The sequence below is a fragment of the Bidens hawaiensis genome, unplaced genomic scaffold (assembly GCF_021521415.1).
Source record: "Bidens hawaiensis isolate Kalapana, Puna unplaced genomic scaffold, B.hawaiensis_p1.1 tig00019940_1, whole genome shotgun sequence".
NCBI lineage: Eukaryota > Viridiplantae > Streptophyta > Magnoliopsida > Asterales > Asteraceae > Bidens > Bidens hawaiensis.
In genome coordinates this window covers 19,584-43,527 of record NW_027493030.1, presented here as the reverse complement: position 1 = coordinate 43,527, position 23,944 = coordinate 19,584, and the positions used below count along the sequence as shown (strand labels likewise).

The 23,944-nt window shown below is 36.9% G+C and overlaps 3 protein-coding genes across 4 annotated transcripts; 2 read left to right on the top strand and 1 right to left on the bottom strand.

The window, feature by feature from the left end:
• Window positions 1-8,820: 8,820 nt before the first annotated feature.
• LOC143559591 (increased DNA methylation 1-like) lies at window positions 8,821-14,179 on the top strand. 2 transcript variants are annotated; one of them, XM_077048119.1, is made up of 8 exons: window positions 8,821-8,926; window positions 9,218-11,243; window positions 11,633-11,750; window positions 11,862-11,944; window positions 12,232-12,461; window positions 12,871-13,153; window positions 13,247-13,801; window positions 13,878-14,179. In XM_077048119.1, exons 2-7 carry the CDS (start codon window positions 9,417-9,419, stop codon window positions 13,796-13,798), a joined length of 3,093 nt encoding a protein of 1,030 aa, XP_076904234.1. In that variant the 5' UTR covers window positions 8,821-8,926; window positions 9,218-9,416; the 3' UTR covers window positions 13,799-13,801; window positions 13,878-14,179. The 2 variants fall into 2 exon arrangements, with proteins under 2 accessions (XP_076904234.1, XP_076904235.1); XM_077048120.1 differs by lacking the exon at window positions 8,821-8,926 and having other exon boundaries at window positions 9,008-11,243; window positions 12,871-12,957; window positions 13,054-13,153.
• A 2,118-nt stretch (window positions 14,180-16,297) lies between these two features.
• LOC143559590 (small ribosomal subunit protein uS13z/uS13y/uS13x) lies at window positions 16,298-17,814 on the top strand. Its single transcript, XM_077048118.1, has 5 exons — window positions 16,298-16,351; window positions 16,951-16,992; window positions 17,077-17,237; window positions 17,303-17,491; window positions 17,577-17,814. The coding sequence occupies exons 2-5, from the start codon at window positions 16,990-16,992 to the stop codon at window positions 17,680-17,682; spliced, it is 459 nt and encodes a 152-aa protein (XP_076904233.1). The 5' UTR covers window positions 16,298-16,351; window positions 16,951-16,989; the 3' UTR covers window positions 17,683-17,814.
• Window positions 17,815-21,198: 3,384 nt separating this feature from the next.
• LOC143559561 (uncharacterized) lies at window positions 21,199-23,455 on the bottom strand. The gene is made up of 2 exons (XM_077048095.1): window positions 22,950-23,455; window positions 21,199-21,398 (listed from the first exon to the last, which is right to left on the bottom strand). The coding sequence occupies exon 1, from the start codon at window positions 23,371-23,373 to the stop codon at window positions 22,957-22,959; it is 417 nt and encodes a 138-aa protein (XP_076904210.1). The 5' UTR covers window positions 23,374-23,455; the 3' UTR covers window positions 21,199-21,398; window positions 22,950-22,956.
• Window positions 23,456-23,944: the final 489 nt, after the last annotated feature.

Here is a 23,944-nt window from a genome sequence, read left to right as displayed (position 1 = left end):
ATTCTACTAGCACAAGGCTAAGTAGTTAGGGGAGCGTATGATCATACTTAATGAGGCTCAACAACAACATAAAAATAAACACTCGCGCACGTAAAGCATATGAGACATATAACACACAATAGAGCAAGTATTCTAGCATCAAACACCCTAAAGTTGGTGGTTTGAGAAATGAGTATAATAAATCATTTTTGTTTGAATAAGTATGCATGTTACCCCCAAAAGATAAAAGTGAAAACGGGGGATGAAATGTACTCACGTTAACTAAGTAACTTGAAAGATTGATTCGTGAATAATCGGAGATCGGGTTTAACGAGCAAGACCTAGATTAAACGGGTCTTAAGTTAGTAGGTAGTCTTGGAAGGGTTTAAAATAAAATATGACAAGTAAAGTAAATAAATGAAGTTTATGGTTTAAAAATGTAAATACTTGGGAAATTAAAGACATGTTCTAAAAAGTAGGTTCACTCGAAACCGGGTCTTGGTATTTCATTCATAATTATTACTCAACCTATGTTAAGTAACTTATGTGGGTTATAATGCACTAATGCAAGACCCTTTGGGTATATGAACACCAAAACAAGGTTTTAATCGAGTGTTCGGATTTGTTAACTTGGGTCTAGATAATTAACTAAACTCAAAGTTAACTTTCCAAAATGTTTTGAGATAACTCAATAAAATCGAAAGACTTAACCAAGTATATAGTTATATTATGAAGAACCTTAACGTCCGTTAAGTGTGTATTTGGTATCACCGGTCCAAGCTTGTTATAAGATCAAGTTGGATACCGACACACCAAGTAAGTTGATAAAATACTTAAAATTAGTTTAAAATGCATTCTTGAAGAAAAGATGAGTTTCGATGGCCAAAAACACACTTGTGTGTCTTAGGCAAGTGAACTCGGTTTAGTTCGGTTTTGGTTCGGTCCTTGACTCGGAATGATACCGAGGATGGTTGCCACATACCCAAATACCATAGAACTATCAAAATGGTTTTAGAAGTTACAAGGTTCAAATCTTTCATAAACATGTTTATTTAACTATTTTAAACAAAACTAGTAAACAAAACTATTTAAAACAAAAGCTAGTAAACAAGAGTTCGGTCTTGGTTCGGTCTTGATTCGGGTCTAATCTCGGGATAAAACCGAGACTAGTGACTTCATGCCCAAGACCATGAAACTCTTTAAACATGAATTAAAACTAAACTACTTACAATATAAACAAGACTAGTAAAGCATTAAAGGAAAATAGTATAATCAAGAACTACAAAGAGTTCTCCATGAAGCCTTGCCTTGTAGCATATCACCTTCCGAAGAAGATGAAAGCCGAAGGAAACAAGGGGTGCATATTATATATATGTTGTACCACAAGATATGAATTAGTAAGTAACAAAACAAAAATTAAAGAAGGTTGTTGTTAGATAATTATGAACCTTGAAGGTTAGAGATAGTGTTCTTAGTTTGAGAGAGAAAGAAGATGAATGAGCAAGAAGAAGTGAAGGGGATGAGGTTGTTTATATAGGGAATGAGTCAAACTTGTTTTCCTTGTTTTATATCAATACTTGCATGTGCTTTTTTTTTAAAAAAGGTTTAAATAATACAATCTAGTAACAAATCCAAAAGGTAAGAGATGATTATGAAACATAAAAATCCAACATTTTATATTAGTGAAAGATTTGGTTTACAAATCGGGTCGGGTTTTGATACAAATACAAATACAAAAAAGATCGAAAATGACGAATGTTACAGTCTTCCCTACTTTAGGAAATTTCGTCCCGAAATTAAGAAGAATCCGTAATAAATAAGTGCGGGTACTTTTCCTTCATCTCGTCTTCTCGTTCCCAAGTAAATTCAGCGCCACGCCGTGATTCCCAACGGACGTTAACTAAACGGATGCGGCTACGTTTAGTTCGTTTCTTATTGCGGTCCACGATTTCAACGGGTTTTTCGATCATTTGCAAGGTTTCATCGATACGTACTTCGTCGAGAGGTATATGGAGGTTACCTTCGGCTAAGCACTTTTTTAGGTTTGAGACATGAAAGGTGGGATGAACACCGGCAAGTTCTTGCGGTAAATCGAGTTTATAAGCCACTTTTCCAATCATTTCGAGGATTTTGAATGGGCCTACAAAACGGGGTGCTAGTTTTCCTTTCTTTCCAAAACGGACTACCCCCTTCCAAGGGGATACTTTGAGAAGGACAAAGTCGCCAACATTAAACTCGAGAGGTTTTCGCCGTTTGTCGGCATATCTCTTTTGGCGACTTCTAGCAGCAAGGAGATTTTTGCGGATTTGATCGATACGATCGGTAGTGTCTTGAACCATCTCGGGACCGGTGATTTGGGCTTCACCAATCTCGTTCCAACAAATCGGAGAACGACACTTACGACCGTAAAGAGCTTGGAAATGAGCCATCTCAATGCTAGAATGATAGCTATTATTGTATGAGAATTCAATAAGTGGGAGATGAGAATCCCAATTTCCACCAAAATCAAGAACACAAGATCGAAGCATATCCTCGAGAGTTTGGATTGTGCGTTCGGATTGGCCATCGGTTTGAGGATGGTAAGAGGTGCTAAGATCGAGGCTAGTGCCCAAGGCTTCTTGAAGCGATTTCCAAAAACGGGATGTGAAACGAGCGTCACGATCAGAAATGATGGTCAATGGAATACCATGGCGGCATACAATCTCACGAACATAGATTTGAGCGAGTTGTTCAACGGAGTACTTCTCGCGGATCGGGATGAAGTGAGCCGATTTGGTTAATCGATCAACAATGACCCAAATGCTATCATTTTGCTTTTGAGTGGGAGGCAATTTGGTGATAAAGTCCATAGCGATGCCTTCCCATTTCCAAACGGGGATAGGAGGTTGCTCGAGTAAACCAAAAGGTTTTTGATGTTCGGCTTTAACCTTTCAAAAAAAAAAATTGTCCATATGGAAACTAATGTGAATAAGAAAGAGAACGATAATTCTTACGATCTCCTGATTCCAAAATCCGCGTTCAAGGAAGGACACCCAAGTCTGTTTATGTGAGAGGTTGCTTCAACATGCCACATAAAAGAAATAAAAGTGTTTTAGTGATTGCTTGGTAGTCTCTTAACGATTCTATTGAGATGTTATATCTGAACGAGTCATAACAAGAGTGCTTAATTACACCTCTTAATGGCCCATGAAGTCTCTTACGAATTAAGTTTTCAAGACATGTGTATGATTGAGAAGCTACCTCTTTGTAAGGCCCCGAACCCGGTAGCCCTACTTTAGCGTCGGATTTACTCATAAACACAGTCCTTCAAATCAGAGTTTATTAAAACTTTTCGCGGAATATAAAACATCAATCATTTGTTACAAAACATTAAATCTTTTCTTTGATACCATAACACAAAACTTTATATTCAAAACATCTTTACTTCTTTCTTCAGATGCCAGCCGTTCAATCCATGCCATGCGTCATCCTCTTGCTAGCTCTGTAATCGGCTCACCTGCGTGCATACTAAAAGTCAGCTACGCTGAGTGAGTTCTAGTTAATCAGGTATCATACAATTTATTCCCATATATTACTTCCCGTATCCGAAGACACATATTACTACCTTAACCTTGTATAAATATCCATAGGAGGATCGTCACGTAATATTTATTAAAAGAACCATTACCATTACCCTACCATATATAATTTCCATAGGAGGAACACTATACTATCCATAGAAGGAACACTATACCATCCATAAAAAGGAACACTATACCTTCCATAAAAGGAACACTATACCTTCCATAAAAGGAACACTATACTTTATTATTTAATATCCATGTGAGGAGCTAGTCACTTCCCTTGACGATACGTGCAATATCCGAAGATCGTTCACGTACCGTCAAGCAATGATTCATATATTTCACATTATCCATATAAGGCATACACTTATCTCTTAGGATAAGTGTATTAACAAACATATTGAGTATGCGCACAGCCCCGAAAACGTAACACATAAATGGGGCTAGAAACTCACCTGAATTCTGCTTCTTTTTCTGATAGCTGTAAATCCCTTCTCTAACTGAGCTCGGCTGACTGTACAAGTTACACGTATCAATACTCGTCTGATCTAATCTGGTGGCCTAGTATTAGCTTACTTTAACTTATCGCTTTATAATTTATTTTCTAATCAAACTTGGCTTTAGGAGAAGTTAACCCTCGGGCGAACTTAGCTCTAGGCGAAGTTAACCTTAGGCGAACTTAGCTTTACAGCGAAGTTGCCATCAGGCGAACTTGGCTTCAGGCGAAGTTGTCATCAGGCGAACTTGGCTTCAGGCGAAGTTGAACCTTAGGCGAACTTAACTTTACAGCGAAGTTGCCATCAGGCGAACTTAGCTTGCAGGCGAATTTCATCAGGCGAACTTAGCTTGCAGGCGAAGTTCATCGCGTTGAAGGCGAAGTTGCCCAGATGAAGGCGAAGTTGCCCAGACGGCCGCTGTTCGGTTTCTTTCAGCATTTTGAGCGATTTTAACACCCTTGCTATGGTTCAATATCACCCACTACGCTTCCCGACCATTTTTTGGTCGCTTATACACTAAAAAGCTTGGATCTTTAAACCTCAAAGATCAAGAATCATACCTTTTTGAGCTTGTTTGGATCTCGTTTAACTTGTTAACACAACTAATCGCTCTCTCTCGGACCGCCCGATTCTTCCCTTGTCTCAGCCGGTTCCGGCGAAGTTAGTGGGTATGTGTGTGTTAGGGAGTTTGGTGAAATATGAAAGATATTTTGGGGTTTATGGGATATTTATATCCCTGAAATCCCATGGACCTAAGGCCCATTCTTATATAACCCATCTCTATTAATCCAAATCCATAACCAACGTCCATTACCCGACACTAGCCCGACCCATACCAACTCCTATTCTTTTATTTATTTCCTGATAACCCGAGTAAACTTTCCCTCTATTATTAAGTAATATAATTAATATTATCTTGAAATTTCGGGATGTACCAAGTCTCGTTTCGATCTTTAAGAGGCTTTGTCTTATATCATATTAATGCTAAAACCTAAGTCGACACTCTATCACAACACGTCAATTTATCATGACTAACATGCATTCAGACAATTCGTACCATAATTAATAAACACCAGTCTAAATTTCAACATAAAACAACACGCATCGAGTCATCAATAAGTTACACATAGATTTAATACTTATGGTTAGCATCTAGCCTTCTTGAATGTCTTCTCTAAGCATACGGAGGAATCTGTTAAACCTCAAGCACTCTTCTCTCTTTCATGTCCTCCCTTTGGCTTCATGCAATCCCTTGCTAGGTGCCCACGTCCTCCATAGTTGTGACACCTATGGTAATCATTACATTCCCAAGAGGAATGTCCTGCTCTTCCACACCTGTAGTAAACACCTAATCCCTTTCTGCACTATCCGGGGTGTCTCTTCCCACATTTTTCACAAGCAGTGAACCCCTCTTGCCTTGCCTTCTTTTTGCGTGGATCCACCTCATTGGCTTCCTCTGGTTCTGGGGTTGGGTTCTTTTTCTTCGGTTCCATCTTCTCCCCTTCACAGTTGGCAAGGTCCTCATAAATCATCTCGGCCAATTCCACGGCTGAGTCAAATGTTGCGGGCTTACTATACTTAACCAAAGTGCGAACATTCCGCGGAAGTCCCCTTACGTAACACTTGATCCTTTTAGCTTCGGTGTTCACCATGTCAGGTACCAACCTAGACATGCGGTTGAATTCAGTAGTATACTCCCGTTGTGTCATCTCTCCCGCTTTCAAATTCAGAAACTTCATCTCCACTATTTCAACTTCTGTATCAGCGCAGAACCTCTTCATCACCATGTCCTTTAGGTCATTCCAACTCATCGCCTTGATCTCTTCACGGGTCTTCCTCTGCTCCACACTCTCCCACCAATACATAGCCTCATCTTCAAAAGATTGAGTGGCATAACCGACAGCTTGGTCAGGACGGCACTCGCTAATGCGGATAACCTTATCCATGGCGGTTATCCACTGAAGAGTAGCGATTGCGTCTCCTAAACCAGTCAGCTTAGGCGGGTCACAACCTTTGAAGGACTTATAGTTGCAACCGCCTCGGCCCCTCTTCCTATCATCATCTTTCACAGACTTTACCTCACTCGAGTCACCCCTTTCCCTCTCGTCATCCTTTCTATTATTACCACCTGCCCCTTCAACGGTTCGTTCACGGCTTCCAGCAGATCCTTCGGGATTCAGGTTCTTCACAGCAGCAACTACAGCTTGAACAATGGCTGCTTGAACCGCAGGGCTAAGTTGAACTTCTTCGTTGTTGTTCTGGCCTCCTCCAGCTGCGCTTCCTTCATCTTCGGTGTGGGAAGCTTCTTCTACCGAGGGTTGCCGGACAAGACGAGGCCTGCCACGACGTCCAGTGCGACCCCCAGTTCCAACAAATTCTCCAGCTCCAGCCATTAGTATTCTAAAAGGGAAAACACAAACATCATCACTCAAGGAACTATTTAGTACAAGGATAGCAAGGCTAACAGGTAATAACAGTGGCCAGCTGTGACTAGCTGATCACGTTGCTTTCCGTGTCCTATACACTTCCCTTTATGAGTCTATTTGTGCTGGTTCTACTTAAGCAGTTAGTCAAATCAAACAATCAATTATTCCTATCCCTATCGTTCACATATCTTTTCTTTCTCATTAACATATATCATTTAATCATACACTTTACCTTTACTGATCTTGCTTGAGCGACACATGGCATTCTTGAACTGGCATCTTCTTTCCTTTCTTACTTAAATCTCATTCTCTGTTCGAGTCTAAGCATGTAGGATGCTTAAATCTCTCGAACTTATGCTCTGATACCAACTTGTAAGGCCCCGAACCCGGTAGCCCTACTTTAGCGTCGGATTTACTCATAAACACAGTCCATCAAATCAGAGTTTATTAAAACTTTTCGCGGAATATAAAACATCCATCATTTGTTATAAAACATTAAATCTTTTCTTTGATACCATAACACAAAACTTTATATCCAAAACATTTTTACTTCTTTCTTCAGATGCCAGCCGTTCAATCCATGCCGTGTGTCATCCTCATGCTAACTCTATAATCAGCTCACCTGCGTGCATACTAAAAGTCAGCTACGCTGAGTGAGTTCTAGTTAATCAGGCAACATACAATCTATTCTCATATATTACTTCCCGTATCCGAAGACACATATTACTACCTTAACCTTGTATAAATATCCATAGGAGGATCGTCACGTAATATTTATTAGAAGAACCATTACCATTACCCTACCATATATACTTTCCATAGGAGGAACACTATACTATCCATAGAAGGAACACTTTACTATCCATAAAAGGAACACTATACCTTCCATAAAAGGAACACTATACTTTATTATTTAATATCCATGTGAGGAGCTAGTCACTTCCCTTGACGATACGTGCAATATCCGAAGATCGTTCACGTACCGTCAAGCAATGATTCATATATTTCACATTATCCATATAAGGCATACACTTATCTCTTAGGATAAGTGTATTAACAAACATATTGAGTATGCGCACAGCCCCGAAAACGTAACACATAAATGGGGCTAGAAACTCACCTGAATTCTGCTTCTTTTTCTGATAGCTGTAAATCCCTTCTCTAACTGAGCTCGGCTGACTGTACAAGTTACACGTATCAATACTCGTCTGATCTAATCTGGTGGCCTAGTATTAGCTTACTTTAACTTATCGCTTTATAATTTATTTTCTAATCAAACTTGGCTTTAGGCGAAGTTAACCCTCGGGCGAACTTAGCTCTAGGCGAAGTTAACCTTAGGCGAACTTAGCTTTACAGCGAAGTTGCCATCAGGCGAACTTGGCTTCAGGCGAAGTTGTCATCAGGCGAACTTGGCTTCAGGCGAAGTTGAACCTTAGGCGAACTTAACTTTACAGCGAAGTTGCCATCAGGCGAACTTAGCTTGCAGGCGAAGTTCATCGCGTTGAAGGCGAAGTTGCCCAGATGAAGGCGAAGTTGCCCAGACGGCCGCTGTTCGGTTTCTTTCAGCATTTTGAGCGATTTTAACACCCTTGCTATGGTTCAATATCACCCACTACGCTTCCCGACCATTTTTGGTCACTTATACACTAAAAAGCTTGGATCTTTAAACCTCAAATATCAAGAATCATACCTTTTTGAGCTTGTTTGGATCTCGTTTAACTTGTTAACACAACTAATCGCTCTCTCTCGGACCTGCCCGATTCTTCCCTTGGCTCAGCCGTTTCCGGCGAAGTTAGTGGGTATGTGTGTGTTAGGGAGTTTGGTGAAATATGAAAGATATTTTGGGGTTTATGGGATATTTATATCCCTGAAATCCCATGGACCTAAGGCCCATTCTTATTTAACCCATCTCTATTAATCCAAATCCATAACCAACGTCCATTACCCGACACTAGCCCGACCCATACCAACTCCTATTCTTTTATTTATTTCCTGATAACTCGAGTAAACTTTCCCTCTATTATTAAGTAATATAATTAATATTATCTTGAAATTTCGGGATGTTACACTCTTACTTGGTTACGCCTTTTATTGATTTAACGTTGGATTATCAAATAGGTAAAATTAATGTAATGATGTTTGGATGAATAATATATGGAGATGGGAGGGAAACCAAACAATAAAAAAGCCCTGAAAAGGAGGAAATCCCGCCTAATTTTATCAGAAGATTCGAAATCAAAACCCCCAAAATCTTCCATCTGCCTGCCAACCAATATTCATTATTATTATTATTATTATTATTATTATTATTATTATTATTATTATTATTATTATTATTATTATTATTATTACTTCACTTCAATTCAATTCAATCGGTGCTTCTTTCTTTCTTTCGTATCCCCTTTACCTTTATTTTAGGTTATCGGCGGCAGCTTCAATCGACATTCCGATTATTAATCAGGTAACATGTATCCGTACTATTCACTCCACCTGATTTATTTTTATTTACTTACAACATTAATTAATCTGTAGCTCCTACCGTCCATATGTTATTTATATTATTGATCTGTGTGCCGATGATGATTTCTAACTATAAACCGATTCGATTGGGGTTTTAGCTTTTCAATTCGATCTAACTGATTAAAGCTTCTGATGTTTTATTTAGGGTTTTTGTTATTCCTAGCTCCTACAGTGTCTGTGTGTGTGTGATTTGAATTATGCTCTTACAATGTTTTGTGATGATGGTGTTTAGGGTTTTTAGCAATGCGGCTCAAAGCAGGTGCCTTTTGCTGATATATTCATTACTTCAACTCTGTATAAAGAAATTGTTGGAAAATGGATGCGGTGTGATATAATGGTTTAATGTTTACTTCGGCTTTGGTGAATTTGAACTCGTTGGAGTCTGGTTTTAGCTTAAGGTTTTTGCGGACAATTAAACTCATAAAGTAGAAATGGAATGTGAAAACAAGTCTGAAGTTGTAGAAGGTGAGAGCGGAGTGGATATTGGTGATGACATGAAGGTTGTCACAGGTGGACAAGAAGAATGTAATAAAGTGGCATCTGATGGTTCTATGGTCGTTGGTGAGAATAATGATGATGGTGTTATGACGCTTAGAAAGTGTAGTACAAGGGGGAGGAAGAAGAAAGTTTTGGAAAGTTCCGATTGTAATGGAGATACGAATCCTAAAACGGTCAAAGTTGATAAAGATGAAGTCAAAGTCACGGGTCGGGTATTGCGGTCAAGGACTCAGGCAATGAGTGGTAGTGCCAAGGTGGATGAGAGTGTTGTCGGTTTCAAAAGAAAAATGGAAGCTGAATGTTTTGACCACTCTGAGTTTCAGAAAGAAGTCATTAAAAGCACCCGTGGACCAAAGAAGAAACAAAAACGTCGCGGGAGACCTCCCAAGAATGAAGCTGGTCTCAGAAGAAAGACAAATGATGAATCTTTTGATCAAGATGAGAATCTAAAAGAAGTCGATGAAAGAAAGCAACCGGTGGGTAGACCACCAAAGAAACAAAAACGTCCTGGAAGACCTTTCAAGACAAAAGATGTATGCTTGAATCAAATTGACCTTCAGAAAGAAAGCAGTCAATTAACGGGTAAACAACAAAAGAGAAAACACAAAGATACAACAGTTGAGCATGTGCAAAATCAAGATCAAGAATTTGATATTGCTGGTAGTGGTGACAACAATGAAGAAGCTGTTACAGATGAAAGTACGAAACAGTTGAACAATACCCTTACAGGGGAGGAGAGGAAAAAGAAACAACAAGCTGTTAGGGAACAAATAAGTGGTATGATTACGAAAGCCGGATGGACAATCGAGTATAGACCAAGGCAAGGAAGAGATTACTTGGATGCGGTATATGTTGATCAAAAAGGGAGAACACATTGGTCTATCACCAAAGCTTATTTTTCTCTAAAAAAGAAAATAGAAAACGATGATGCCGATGATAAAGAAATCGCTGCATTTACTCCAATACCCGATGAAGAAATGAACACTTTATTAAGAATTGTTTCCAAGATTAGAAGTGATAAGAATAAGAAGAAAGGCAAAAAAGGCAAGAATATAAGTAAGGCTGAAATAGTCATCAGTGGAGATGATGCGTTGTGTAAAATACTCAACAAGAAGCGCAAAGACGGTAAAAAGAGGAAAGCTGTTCAAAAATCTACTGTAAAATTGGCTAACAAAACATCAAATGTCAAAGTGAAAAAAGATAGTGTTGTTGCTGAGTCAGCAATCCAAAGGCGGCCAAAAGTAAGTCAAAACGGTAGGCAAAGTAGAAAGCCATGCCTGGTGGCTCGTAGCTCTAATAAGGGTGTGGATCAAGATGATGATGACTTTAGCCTGTTTAACGGGAAAAGAAATATTATCTCTTGGATGATAGATTCAGGTGTTATTGTGGTAGGTGGTAAATTTGTATATGGGGAAGGTAGAAGGAGAAACAAGTTGCTTGAGGGCCAAGTTACGTGTGATGGGCTTCATTGTAGTTGCTGTAATGAAACTATGGATGTATCAAAGTTTGTGTCTCATGGTGGTGGGAAACTTGATCAGGCGCTCAAAAGTATACATTATGAGTCCGGAGCGTCGCTTTTTACGTGTTTGCTGAACTCCTGGAAGAAAGAAACGGCGTTGACCGATATTAAATTCAGTAATGTTGATGTTAAAGGTGATGATCCTCATGATGACACATGTAACATTTGTGGAGATGGTGGTGACTTGATTTGTTGTGATGGATGCCCTTCGACATTTCATCAGAGCTGCCTTGATATTGAGGTAATCCGATTTTCTTTTCTCTATATTAATAAAAAGTTTTTAGTTTGGTGTGACGATGCCATATTATTATCGTAATCTGGGCTCGCTTTGTTCCCTAACTGAGTGCAACCAAATATTCTTTTGGCGTTGCATACAACCTTTTATATTGTCTTATTTAAAATTTAGATAATTATTCAAACATCATTGACTTTTGTAATCGTAGTTAACTATCTTGTTATCTATAAAGAATATACAAAAGGTGTTTGCTGTCAACCAAACCGAGCTGCTCATTTTGCCACTTTTAGTCTTTTACCATATGCGACTAATGAATATAACTAGTTTAGATGCTAAATTGATAAAGTTTTATGTTTTTACCTTATTGATTCTAATGTAGTTTGTGTGCATTGTAGAACTTTCCTTCTGGTGACTGGTACTGCATATACTGCTGTTGCAAATTTTGTGGGCTAGTTGCGTGTGGTGCGTCACATACTTCTGAGATGGTCAAATGCTGTTTGTGTGAGGAAAAATGTAAGATCTAGTCATTGAAGATGCTAGTTTCTTTCTTTTTCGTATCTTTTTTCTGGATTTTGTTTTCTGATAATTATGTTAAGTTGTTAACAAACATTTTGTTATTTACAGTTCACCGCCCATGCTTAGAAGAAGAAAACGTGGCAGATGCTGGTTCTAGTAGCCTATCTTTTTGTGGGAAGAAATGCCTGGAGGTATGTACATAAAAGATAGTTTCTATATAGGCACATTTTTACAGTTATGTTGGTTTAATTAATATAAGATATAACCCTATTTGTGTTGATGTCAGTTAGATTTCATGATATCCATAAAAATATGCATTTTGTTTTTGAGTTAAGAGGAGAGGTTTTCTAATTTTGGATTATATTTCAGTTGACTATAATGCCAATTGATTTTTTCAGTTGACGTTGCATTAACAGTTTTCTGTTTTAAAATAGTTTTCGTTTGCGATCTTGTTATCTAATATTTTGTTTTCTCATAGCTCTATGAGCAACTGCAGACGTATATTGGGGTCAAGTTTGAACTTAAAGAAGGTTATTCATGGACCCTACTCAAGTGTTATGATCTTAGCCAAGATCTTGATGATCCAATGAAAGTTCACTGCAATTCCAAATTGGCTGTTGCGTTCTCTGTTATGGATGAATGTTTTGTGCCAGTTATGGATGAAAGAAGTGGAGTCAATAGGATCCACGATGTTGTTTACAACTGTGGGTAAGTTCTCATTATTCGTGCGTGCGTTACTTTTTATGCTAGGTAGGTTTCCAAATTAAGATTGCTGTCTATCTTAGGTTGAAATGCTTTTCTAGGTGTATTTTATTGGCTTTTTTAAACTCAAAGTGGAGGTGGTTTTAAAATATTCACATTATCTATTTTTTTGTTTTAATTTTAATTGTTGAGTGAGCAACAAGATATCAAACACATTGTTTGAAAACAAAAATCAATTCTAATATAGAAAGCGATAAAGATACAAACTAAATAAGTAATTTTAATGTGAATTTCTAAGATTACGAATCGGGTTTAGGGTTTTGAATGCGCTTTAAACAATTTTTAAGGAGAAACTTAAAGATGAAAGTACAAAAATAATTTCTAAAATTAACATCCTGTTAAAAAATCTTGCCAGGTCAAACTTTAGGAGGTTGGATTATTCCGGATTCTATACAGCAATTCTGGAAAAGGATGGTGAATTAACCGCAGCAGCATCTATAAGGTTCCAATTTCTAATTTCATTTGTTCGTTTTTTTGTTTTCATTTCTTTTTTAAAATTTTGTTCTCACATTGCTCACCCGTGTTTTCACCATAACAGAATCCATGGAATCCAATTAGCAGAAATGCCCTTTATTGGAACCCGTAACATGTATCGACGCCAAGGGATGTGTCGTCGACTCTTGGACGCAATTGAAGGCGTATGTTATTTTTAACGTTTCCAAAAAAAATTTCATGCTTGATTAGTAGCTATTTTTCAGTGCATTTATGATCTGTAATTTATTTTTATTCAGGCTCTTTGTTCTCTTGGTGTTGATGAGCTGGTGATTCCTGCAATCCCTGAACTTTATAAAACATGGACCGAAGTGTTTGGTTTCAAGCCATCCGAGGAATTGGTGAGGCAGGCAATGAAGGGAATCAGTTTGATAGTGTTTCCTGGTACAGATATTCTTCACAAACCTCTCATCAAGAACCAAACTTTGGAAAATGACTATAATACCCTTTTCAACGAGCAAGCTCTTGCTACACATCCTGAACCAGAAACACTCACAACCTCGTTGCAAACGTCTGAATTCCAATCTGTGCAGTCCAACGATGAACATAAACCGGCGGGTTCAGTCAACGATGATGTCACTGGCGTCGACATGTCTCAGTTGACATCCGAAGCTATTCCTAAGAACAGTTTTGATTTGAATCTTCAACCTGCTGCAACTGATGTCGATATCCAGTCAACCGAAGATGAAACTATTTCAAGGGAGCCACAAGTGTGCAAAACCTCATTTGAGCTATCTGATCCAATGGTTCAAGTTGACAACGCTGCAACTCAATCTCTTGTTTTGGTTTAACTGGTAATCCCCATCTTTGGTTTTATTTTAGGTGTTTAATATGATGTATCAGTTTATGATTCTTGATTACTTAATGCAGGTGGATTGCTGTAAAAAGAAAGCAAGTTAAAAGTATTGGGTGCTTACTTTTTAGAGAGTTGGTTGGCTTTATTAGAGGAAGTTTTTAAATTTGTTGTCTATTAGTAAATCTCTGTAGTGAAAGCTTTTGGCTGCTATGTTATATGCTTTTTTCAGATTTTAAACTGTTGTTTTGAGTTCATGTTGATATTAATATTAGATAACTTTTGGGGCATAAAAGATATTGTATGCATCAAGATTTATCATTTTAAAAAGGAGTTTATCGAATCGGTTTTTGGGTTTTCAAGTTATTTGCATTTAGACTGGTTCAGATATATTGAATGCCAAATTTGGTTTGGATGCTAATCAGATTTGGAAACTGATTTTAAATTTCTTTTGATTATTCAGTTGTCTAGTTAAATGTGAAGACTCCTATTTCAATCATGGTTGCAGAAGTTATTAAGCAATGTCAAGTCGGTTTGTTGGTGAGTTGCGAGTACTCAACCTAGGTGGGGAGTACTTGGTGCTTAGCCATGATTTTTGCAACCTCTATTTAAGTTATACTTTTGGTGTTTTGAGTTGATGCAAGTTTCTTTGAAGGCTAGATAGTATCATTGTTTTAAAATTGTTATACAAAAGATAAATAGGGGATTGTCGGTGTCACAACTTTTTTTTTCCAACTTTATCTAGACTTTTAATGAAATAGTTTCCGTATTTTGACAAATGTTATTTGTTAGTGTGATGGTTACGTAAAAAATGTTAAATAAATAATCTTGATTTCTTCCTCACAAGTTCGAATTTGTTAATGACTAGTTTCTTTTTATTTATTTTAGTAATACTGGTGGACCCATGAGCCTATTAATAAAATGTCGGGACCGTTGATGCCAACCGAATTCACATTGGTTCATAGCCAGCGTGGATTTCTTCTTGTGTTACTTTTTTTGGGATCTTACTAATTCATGTTTACGATTTAATGTCGGTTTGTTGGCGTAAGACGCGAGTTTTTTTTATTGTTTTAAACATGTTAATTTGTTGTGTTTGGGTGGCAACGAATTTATTTTCAACTTCAGCTCTTGTGCCGTAACTCGATACCGACCAAGTTCGCGTCGATTTGCCGTTGCAACGTCATGTTTTGTTTTCTTTTTTGTTTTAAAAATATGTTACTTTGTTTGTGCTTATATGTTAACGAATTTATTTTTGATTTAGTTATGATGTGTTTACCCAATGCTGATCAAACTCACGTTGTTGGGCCACCCAACGCGACGGGCTTTTCACCTGGTTTATATAAATTTTGAAATCTTTAATGCAAGTGTATAGTTGAAAAAAAGGCAAACATATCTAGTAATATCTCTTTTATAAAGTAAAATTTTGAGACTCTCTTACACAAATAATATTTAATTATATAATAATCATTCGTTATATTTGATATCATAATGATTTTGGTACATGTGATTTGCACTTCTAATTAATTTTTCTTTTCTTTCCTAAATAGACACTTTTCCCATTTTATTCCTTTCATTCTAGACTATGTCGGACTCTTAAATAGCCCAAAGCTTAATGTGTTTAATCTTTATAACCCTTTAACTATAAAATAAAAATAAATTAATAAAACAAATCAACATTTTGTTTAATAAGAGGTATAACAATACCCATTAGTCTAGTGGTATGACTAATGAGGTCCGCTCTCGCAAATATAAAATTATCAGTTTAAATCTTTATGATTATAATGTGAGATTGTCGGTTCAAATTCTTACATTTGTGTAAAAATAATAATAATTTATTAATGATGATGCATCTCTCTAATGTTTTTATGTTATTGATTAATTTGAAAAGCAAAGCAAACTAGAGTTGCACAAAAAACTCGAACCCGGAATCGGGCCTGAAAAAAAACTCGGAACCGGCTTTTTTTATACCCGGGTTTTTAATACGCGGACCCAATTTGTACTCGGTAATACCCAAAAAACCCAAACGGTTCCATACCCGGAACCGGGTTTTTCCAATACCCGAAATTAGGTTTTTCAAATACCCGATCTATACCCGAAATTACCGAAAAAATAACTAGAAAATACCGAAAAATACCCCTAAAAATTCCAATGCTTACCTGGAAAAAACCCGAAAATATGGTTTTTTCAATACCCGAAAATAGGGTATTCAAATACCCTGTTTTAGAATACTCGATTCAATACCCGACCCGAACTCGATACATAGGGTATGGTTTTTAGAGGCAATACCCGGACCCAGAACCGACTCGAGTATTGCTAATACCCGATATTTCAATACCCGAACCCAGTTCCATACCCGAATCCGGGTTTTTCAAATACCCAATTTGTGCACATATAAAGCAAACTATAATATATAAACTTTAACCAACCCAGGCCTGGCCCGGCCCATCCCAGCCCAGATACGGTTTGAGGTTGGGAGTCATTTTAACCTGAAATTAGGTTTCATTTGATACTTCTCTGGAGAACGAAAGTAGCCGTCCGCCGTCCATCGGAGGTTTGGCGCTAATGCAACTAGCTGTTATATTCTATTGTTCATTATGTCCATTTGGATACCTGAATCGTATAGTTATTTACTTGTTAACGTCCTCACACAGTTAGATCATAGCTCAAACCGTAAGCTAGGGTTTCGAAGCTATAATATCATTTGTATTACCGTATATGCTTATTGTTGATTGCTTTTAGAGCAGGTGTTTACAATTGTATTAGAGATTATGTTGCTTTGCTGAAACTGGAAATTTTGATTACCGCTTATGTGGCTATATTTTGTTTGAAATTAGGGTTTATGTGTAGCATGTAATATAATAGTTAATGCAGTTATATTTACTTGAACTAAGATCCATTATTTTTGTGCTGAATAATACTTAAGTTGTTTTATAATTCATGTACTTGCATTAAACTGTATGCTTGTTAAAGTATTTTGAAAATTTATTAGGAAAATAGTTTCAAAGGTTACCATTTGATTGTCTGATAAATCATTTTGAGCTGGCTTTGGACGGTTTACATAATTTACATGGTCGTTCCCAAATGGACGGCTGATATACTAAAACGGTTTGTTCTACGCACCGACGTTAACATTTTCGATCTACATTGCAGGTGTTTGCAGAAGAGAAGGAGCTCAATCACATTTCAGCCATGGTAATAATTAGTTTTTGTTCACTTTTTCATGTGCTTGTTCTTTTCATGTGTGGGTAGTTGACGTATTTGTGCATAAATTTTCAGTCTCTTGTTGCAAATGAGGACTTCCAGCACATTCTTCGTGTTCAGAACACAAATGTTGATGGCAAACAGAAGATCATGTTTGCTATGACCTCTATTAAGGGTATTGGTCGCCGTTTTGCAAACATTGTTTGCAAGAAGGCTGATGTGGACATGAACAAGAGGTAGTTTTGAATAAAAATGCAGCTTTATTTTATTATGATCATTCTACGAACTTTATTTCATGCAGAGCTGGCGAACTTTCAAGTGCTGAGATTGATAACTTGATGACAATCGTTGCTAATCCTCGTCAGTTTAAAATCCCAGACTGGTTTCTTAACAGAAAGAAAGATTACAAGGATGGAAAGTACTCCCAGGTGACCTCTAATGCCCTTGACATGAAGCTCAGAGATGATTTGGAGCGTTTGAAGAAAATCAGGTTCGTTTTATCCTTAAAGCAGCTCAAAATATTTGATTTTTAACCTGTTACTGTTACTCAACTTGGGTTGGTTTGACACTTACAGGAACCATCGTGGTCTTCGTCACTATTGGGGTCTCCGGGTTCGTGGACAGCACACTAAGACCACTGGTCGCAGGGGAAAGACTGTTGGTGTCTCCAAGAAGCGATAAGTTATATTTCACTTATTTTGGTTTAGAAGATATCTTCTTGAACCTTTGTTCTCATTTATTTGAAAAGATATTATGGTCTTTTAAGTTTTAGAGATTTCATATGAAGAAATTGTTGTTGAGTTTTGTTCTCTAGCTTGTTTGACCTTAAATCATTTATTCGGCTTGTTGTTGGGGACCTGTTTTGTTTTCCTTTTCAATGAGTATATGTTTTAAGTAAACATGTTGGTATTTGACACAAAATATGGATTACATATTTATAACCAGTTTTATAAATGAAAGACACCATAAACACCCATTGTGGATGCTCTTGATATTTTAACGGAAAGATGAAAAGAAAATTGCAAGCAATTTGACACATACACTTAATCTTCCCTGTAATACATGCTAACCAAAATCTTCAGATTTACACAGAAAATATGATTGTGGTTTGAACTGATTTGCATGGTGAGTTTAATGGTGGTATAGGTTGAGTTTAGTATGTATTTTGTGTATATGTATATATCTTTTTTAACTCTCACGCCCGTCTACTCCTACTTATAAATTACATCAATGGTTTACTTCATGACATGATTTGCACCCTGGTCTTCTCACTAAGGCCATATGTAATGGGCGAACTTTTGGGGCGAATCCGGCGGGGGCAATTAGGGGGGGGGGGTAATTCTCGCCTATGTTGTGTATATTATTATTATTATATATGCGTGTTATATATATATATATATATATATATATATATATATATATATATATATATATATATATATATATATATATATATATATATATATATATATATGGGGCTATAACACCATTACACCACAAAAACAAAAACATACCCTTTACTGACTAGACGCTACATGGCGCAAATCGCCCCATTTTGTAGCCCCTTTACCACACAAAGCCTTAAAGGCAAGAGTCTCTCACCCAACCAAGGATGGAATGATGATTTGTGTGCATTCACGTTCACACTTTTTTCCTCTGCTAAGATTTGTCTCAATGAGTCAGTAGGTGTTTAATGATACAACAAAACTGATCCAAAAGTATCACCTACAATCTACGTTGTGGTAAGGTGTTGCACGGCGTGGTGAGGTTTCGTATGGGTTGGTAAGGTGTTGTATAGTGTTTGAAGGTGCATGTGAACGAACTCGGTGAAAAGTTTGCTTGTAGAGACGGTTTGGTACTAACATAATGACTGCAGTTTGTTGGTTTATGTGGTTTGTTTGTGTTCTATATGGATTGTTAGGATTTGAGATTTTATCATTAGGGTGTTTGATTTTTTTTTAAGTGGACAGAGAGAGTTTTGCCAGTAGGTTTTCTGTTGAATTGTAGTGAGAGGAGCTGGAGCATTGTGACAGCATTGGTGGTCCAAAATTTGTTGAACTGTAGTGAGACTAAGGGTGCGGTGGTGGTGGTGGATGAGCGAATGATGGAGTATAGGGTTGTTTACAAATCATCGTAACCAAATCGTTCGAACTGTCTAACTAAATCAAACTAGTCCGTTTGAGTTCAGTTCTTTCAGTTTACGGTACGAGTGGTTTGCAGATTTATCAGTCTAGTTTGGAGTAAAATGGCCGTGTAACTTTTATTATATAATTTTTTATTGTTAGTTTATTGCAAATTAATGATTAAAAAAATCTAACCGGGTTGGTTTCGTAAGTATAGCCATCTGTTCAACCCAAAACTTTTTATCATGAAAGCAATAGTGCAGCAATGCTGAGATAGTGGTTGGCAAAGTTAGGTATTAAGTAACACTTTTTTTAACCACCAACAAGGTATTTCGTACGAGGTGACTCAATGGCAAAAGGCCACTGTCAACTGGCTCATCCAGTTGTACGAAGCCCTTAAGCATCTCCAAGTTATCTTCAATTCTGGGGAATAATCCACCCGTCCGAAGACCAACTAGTGGTAAAACCCGGACGCCCTTAGGATCGAACCGGATATCACAAAAATCCTAATTTTCCTTTATTGAGTCACCCATATCCCTCAAAGTGTTGTAAGTAAGGATTAAACTTGGGTATTCATTGAAAAACCCATATTTCCTACCGCTACACCAAAATAACAATGTAATGTAGTTATTCAATAATTAAAAGAGTTAATAGCCATTTTCGTCCCTGTGGTTTGCTACTTTCGCCACTTCAGTCCAAAATTTGTATTTTTGTCAATTTAGTCCTCATAGTTTTAAATATTAGCCAATTACGTCCTATCCGTCTAACGGCATCCAGCTATGCCGTTAGTTCAGGGGTATTTTTGTCTTTCTCCTTTTTATTTTGAGTTATTGGTCATTTTCGTCCCTGTGGTTTGATACTTTTGCCAATTCAGTCCAAAGTTTGAAATTTTGTCAATTTAAGTCAGTTTTTTTTTCTATAACCCTAGAGAGCATTATCCAAGCCCAAAACAAGTCTGCATTTACTCTGTCGACAACAGTAATCATACCCCCTCCTCTCGTATTTAGTTTCTAGACGGTTCCTAAACTCTCCCCCATGGTGGAATTCAATGGTAAAGTGGTCAAAGCAATTATGTGAAACCGAATTGTACGGAAAAAACTAAAAATCGTTTCTTTGATGAATGCATAATATTTAGGGTTTAGAGATTAACATATCATAACGAAAATCTGGGTCGTAATCAACTATTATACATTAATCAACAAAACAATTTTTAGTTTTTTCTGTATAATTCGGTTTCAGGGAATTACCTTGACCACTTTACCATTGAATTCCACCATGGAGAAGATTTTAGGAAATGTCTAGAAACTAAATATAAGGGGAGGGGGGGTATGATTACTGTTGTCAACAGAGTAAACGCATACCATTATTTGAGGTTGCTCGATGGTTTTGGGCTTGAATTATGCTCTTCAGGGTTATAAACAAAAAACATAAAAAATAAAAAAAACTGAATTAAACTGAACATTAAATTGACAAATTTTTAAACTTTGGACTGAATTGGCAAAGATATCAAACCACAGGGACTAAAATGACCATTAACTCAAAATTAAAAGGAGAAAGACAAAAATACCCTTAAACTAACGGCATAGCTGGATGCCGTTAGACGGATGGGACGTAATTGGCTAATATTTAAAACTATGAGGACTAAATTGACAAAATTAAAAATTTTGGACTGAAGTGGCGAAAGTAGTAAACCACAGGGACGAAAATGGCCATTAACTCTAATTAAAAAGCCAAATTTGAATTTTTAGAATGTTTGTCATGTCGGCAAAGTTATTTTCTTAAAACATAAATAATCAGCTTATAAATTGCTTTGCATTTATATTTTACGTTTTAAATTAAAAGTATAACTTAGTTGTACTTTATTAGAATTTGGTTTAGGTGATTTAACCTATAATTTATGTTTTCCCCACAATTCAAAAAATTAAATTTGTTTATTTTGCTTTTATTATATAAATGATTATAGAAAGACAAGATATTGAGACATTAGAATCCGTAGTGTTCTATTTAGACTGTATATAATATTGTATTTATTCAATCAACTAAATAATAACAATGCTATTTCAAAACTTTATTTAATCAAAAGTGTTACTTTCAACATGATTGTAAGTAGTTTCCAGGAAGAAGCCCTCCGCTAACTTGACAAGAGACTGAGTTGAGCTCCACCTGAGTTGTAAAGAGTTACAAATTTCTTTACCTAACACAACAACTTTGTAGGCCACATTGACACCAATCCCATCATATCATGCATTATGCCCAAAAGCCCATAACATTACCCTACAAAAAGATCATGTTTCATCACTACAATTATTATAAAAAGGAGTATGCAAGTTGGCCACGGTTGTAGTGTGGTGTCATGGTGATTCAACTCAAACCAGATCAATTTGAGTTGTATTTCATTGATAGTGGATAACGTACTTAAGAAAATAACTATAAAAGAAACATGTGAAATTTTCTAAATAGTTCATTTAAACTTTGAAGTCGTTTTATTTGAAATATGTATTGCTTTTTACTACTTTTTTTAACCAACGGTATACTCTTTTTAGTCCTATTTAATATAACAGGTATTTATTGACACCGAGCAGAACCAAGAAAATAAGAACTGAGATAATTTTTTAAAAGAAAGTTTATGAATTCTGAATGCTCAAAACAATTACAATTGTTCCCTTATGCAGAGTTATTCTAAACACAAGAATGTAAATTATATAAATCAGCCAGAGAACGCGTAATGCTAAATTTAAGGGTATGAAGATTGCGAAAACTGGATAAATGTTTTATTTGGTGAAGTTGAAGCACAAATGATAGAATTTAGGTCTGACATGATAGTTGGGCTTTGCCACACAGTCCGACCCTTCGAGACCTTCCCGTCAACTGGTAACAAACCCGCCCCGTACTCGTGGCCCAAGTTATACCATTTTTAAATTTGGGTCATTTCTGCGTGGTTTTCCTCTGTAACGTCGGTCCATATAAACGTTTTCTAATTCTAACTCTTAGATCAGCTGCTCATCATTTATAAGATGCAAGATAAGTACTACTAGTCAACCCAACTCCAACAACCCACATTCTCACACTTAAAAGTGACTTAGGATCTCTTTTAACTCTTACCCAACCGTATTGAGGATATGATAGATAGTACACAGATAAAAGCTGGTACCTGTACAAACTGATTTTTGTGTGTGAAGCATAAACAATACCTATATTTTAGAACAAGGATGTTCGTTATATTACAAATTTCGTTCATACGTCGTTTCTTGACAACTAGGATGCGGTGTTGTACTTGGAAAACTTCAATATATCATTTTCATGTTTTGGACCATCATTATATTTGCACAATTTGCTCACAAGTTAGATTTCGACAACTTGGTCCCGGTGTTACACGCTAGACACGCCACAGACGAACTTTATAACTAGTTTCAATGTACTATGTAGCTAGTTTGGATGCAACATTGCAATCAACACCGCATCAACATATAATATGATGCCATGGTTTAGTTATTTGCCACCTAAAAGCAAGGTTGCAAAAATCGCTAGGCAGACCCTGGCGGTCAACTGGGAGTTGGGAGTACTCGACCTTAGTCGGAGAGTAATCGGGGATGCCTCGGGGATTACTCGTCGAGTACTCGACGCCTAGGCGCGATTTTTACAACCATGCGGCTAAAAGTATGATGCTAAAGATTTAATCCATAACTTTAAGATAATCAACACCAACAACAATTATCATAAACAATTGAAACAATCAGGCAAATGATAAACCATCAAATAAAGATATCATCATCATTAATTCATTAATAATAATAATAATATTCCTGTACAATAACAAACCATTACCTCCATCCTACACCGATTTCGGCACGGTAACCACAAGCTCTCCATCACTAAACGCAGCCGTAGCAAGCTCCGGACGCGTGGACGCCGGAAGCCTAAACCGCCACACATTCAATTCCACCTCATTAACCTCAAAGTTACCTATCAATCTCACACCTCTCACTACAATCTTCGTAACGCCTGGCAAGATCTCAATCGTGTGAGCTGTGATGTCGGTGCCGATATCGTCGTCTGTATCGACGACGAATTTGAACGAATTGGCGGTTTCTTCGACGGACACGTCGGCGTCGGAGTAGAACGGGAGTTCGAGGACTTTGGCGAAGATGTGTGGGAGCCGCCGGAGCTTCTTTTGACGGCCGGCGGCGGTGGTGGTGGTGTCGTAGCGGAGTGTGAGGTTGCGGGTAGGTGGAGTTGGGTGGACTTTCATGGTTGGATGGAAGTGAAACGAAACCCTAGGTTAGGGTTTGGTAATTGGGGGTGGATGGATGGATGGATAGACTCAGTGAGGTGGTGTTGACAGTAGACAGAAGAAAATATTATGTGTGTTAAAGATAAACAAATATAATTGAACAATGGTAAATGTTTGTTTATTTAAGATTGAAATGAACATAAACAAATATAATTGAACAATGGTAAATGGACATAAATGAATATGTATGAGCACACGTAAACGAACACAACAAACATAAACGAATATAAATAAACACACTTAAATTAACACAAATGAACAAATATAAAACATTAAGTAGATGATTTATTCAATGTTTTATCCAAAAATGTACATAAACGGAACATAAAACATAAATGGATCAAGATAGGTTCAAGTATATTACAAACTTTTTTATAATAAATTAAATTAAAATGCAATATATATATATATATATATATATTAAACAAGAAATGTAAAAAAATCCCATAATACGAGAGGTAAAAGCTAGTTGTATAAATATAAAAATGGTATTTATATGTATTGTTAAAAAAGTATTGTGTGTGATTAA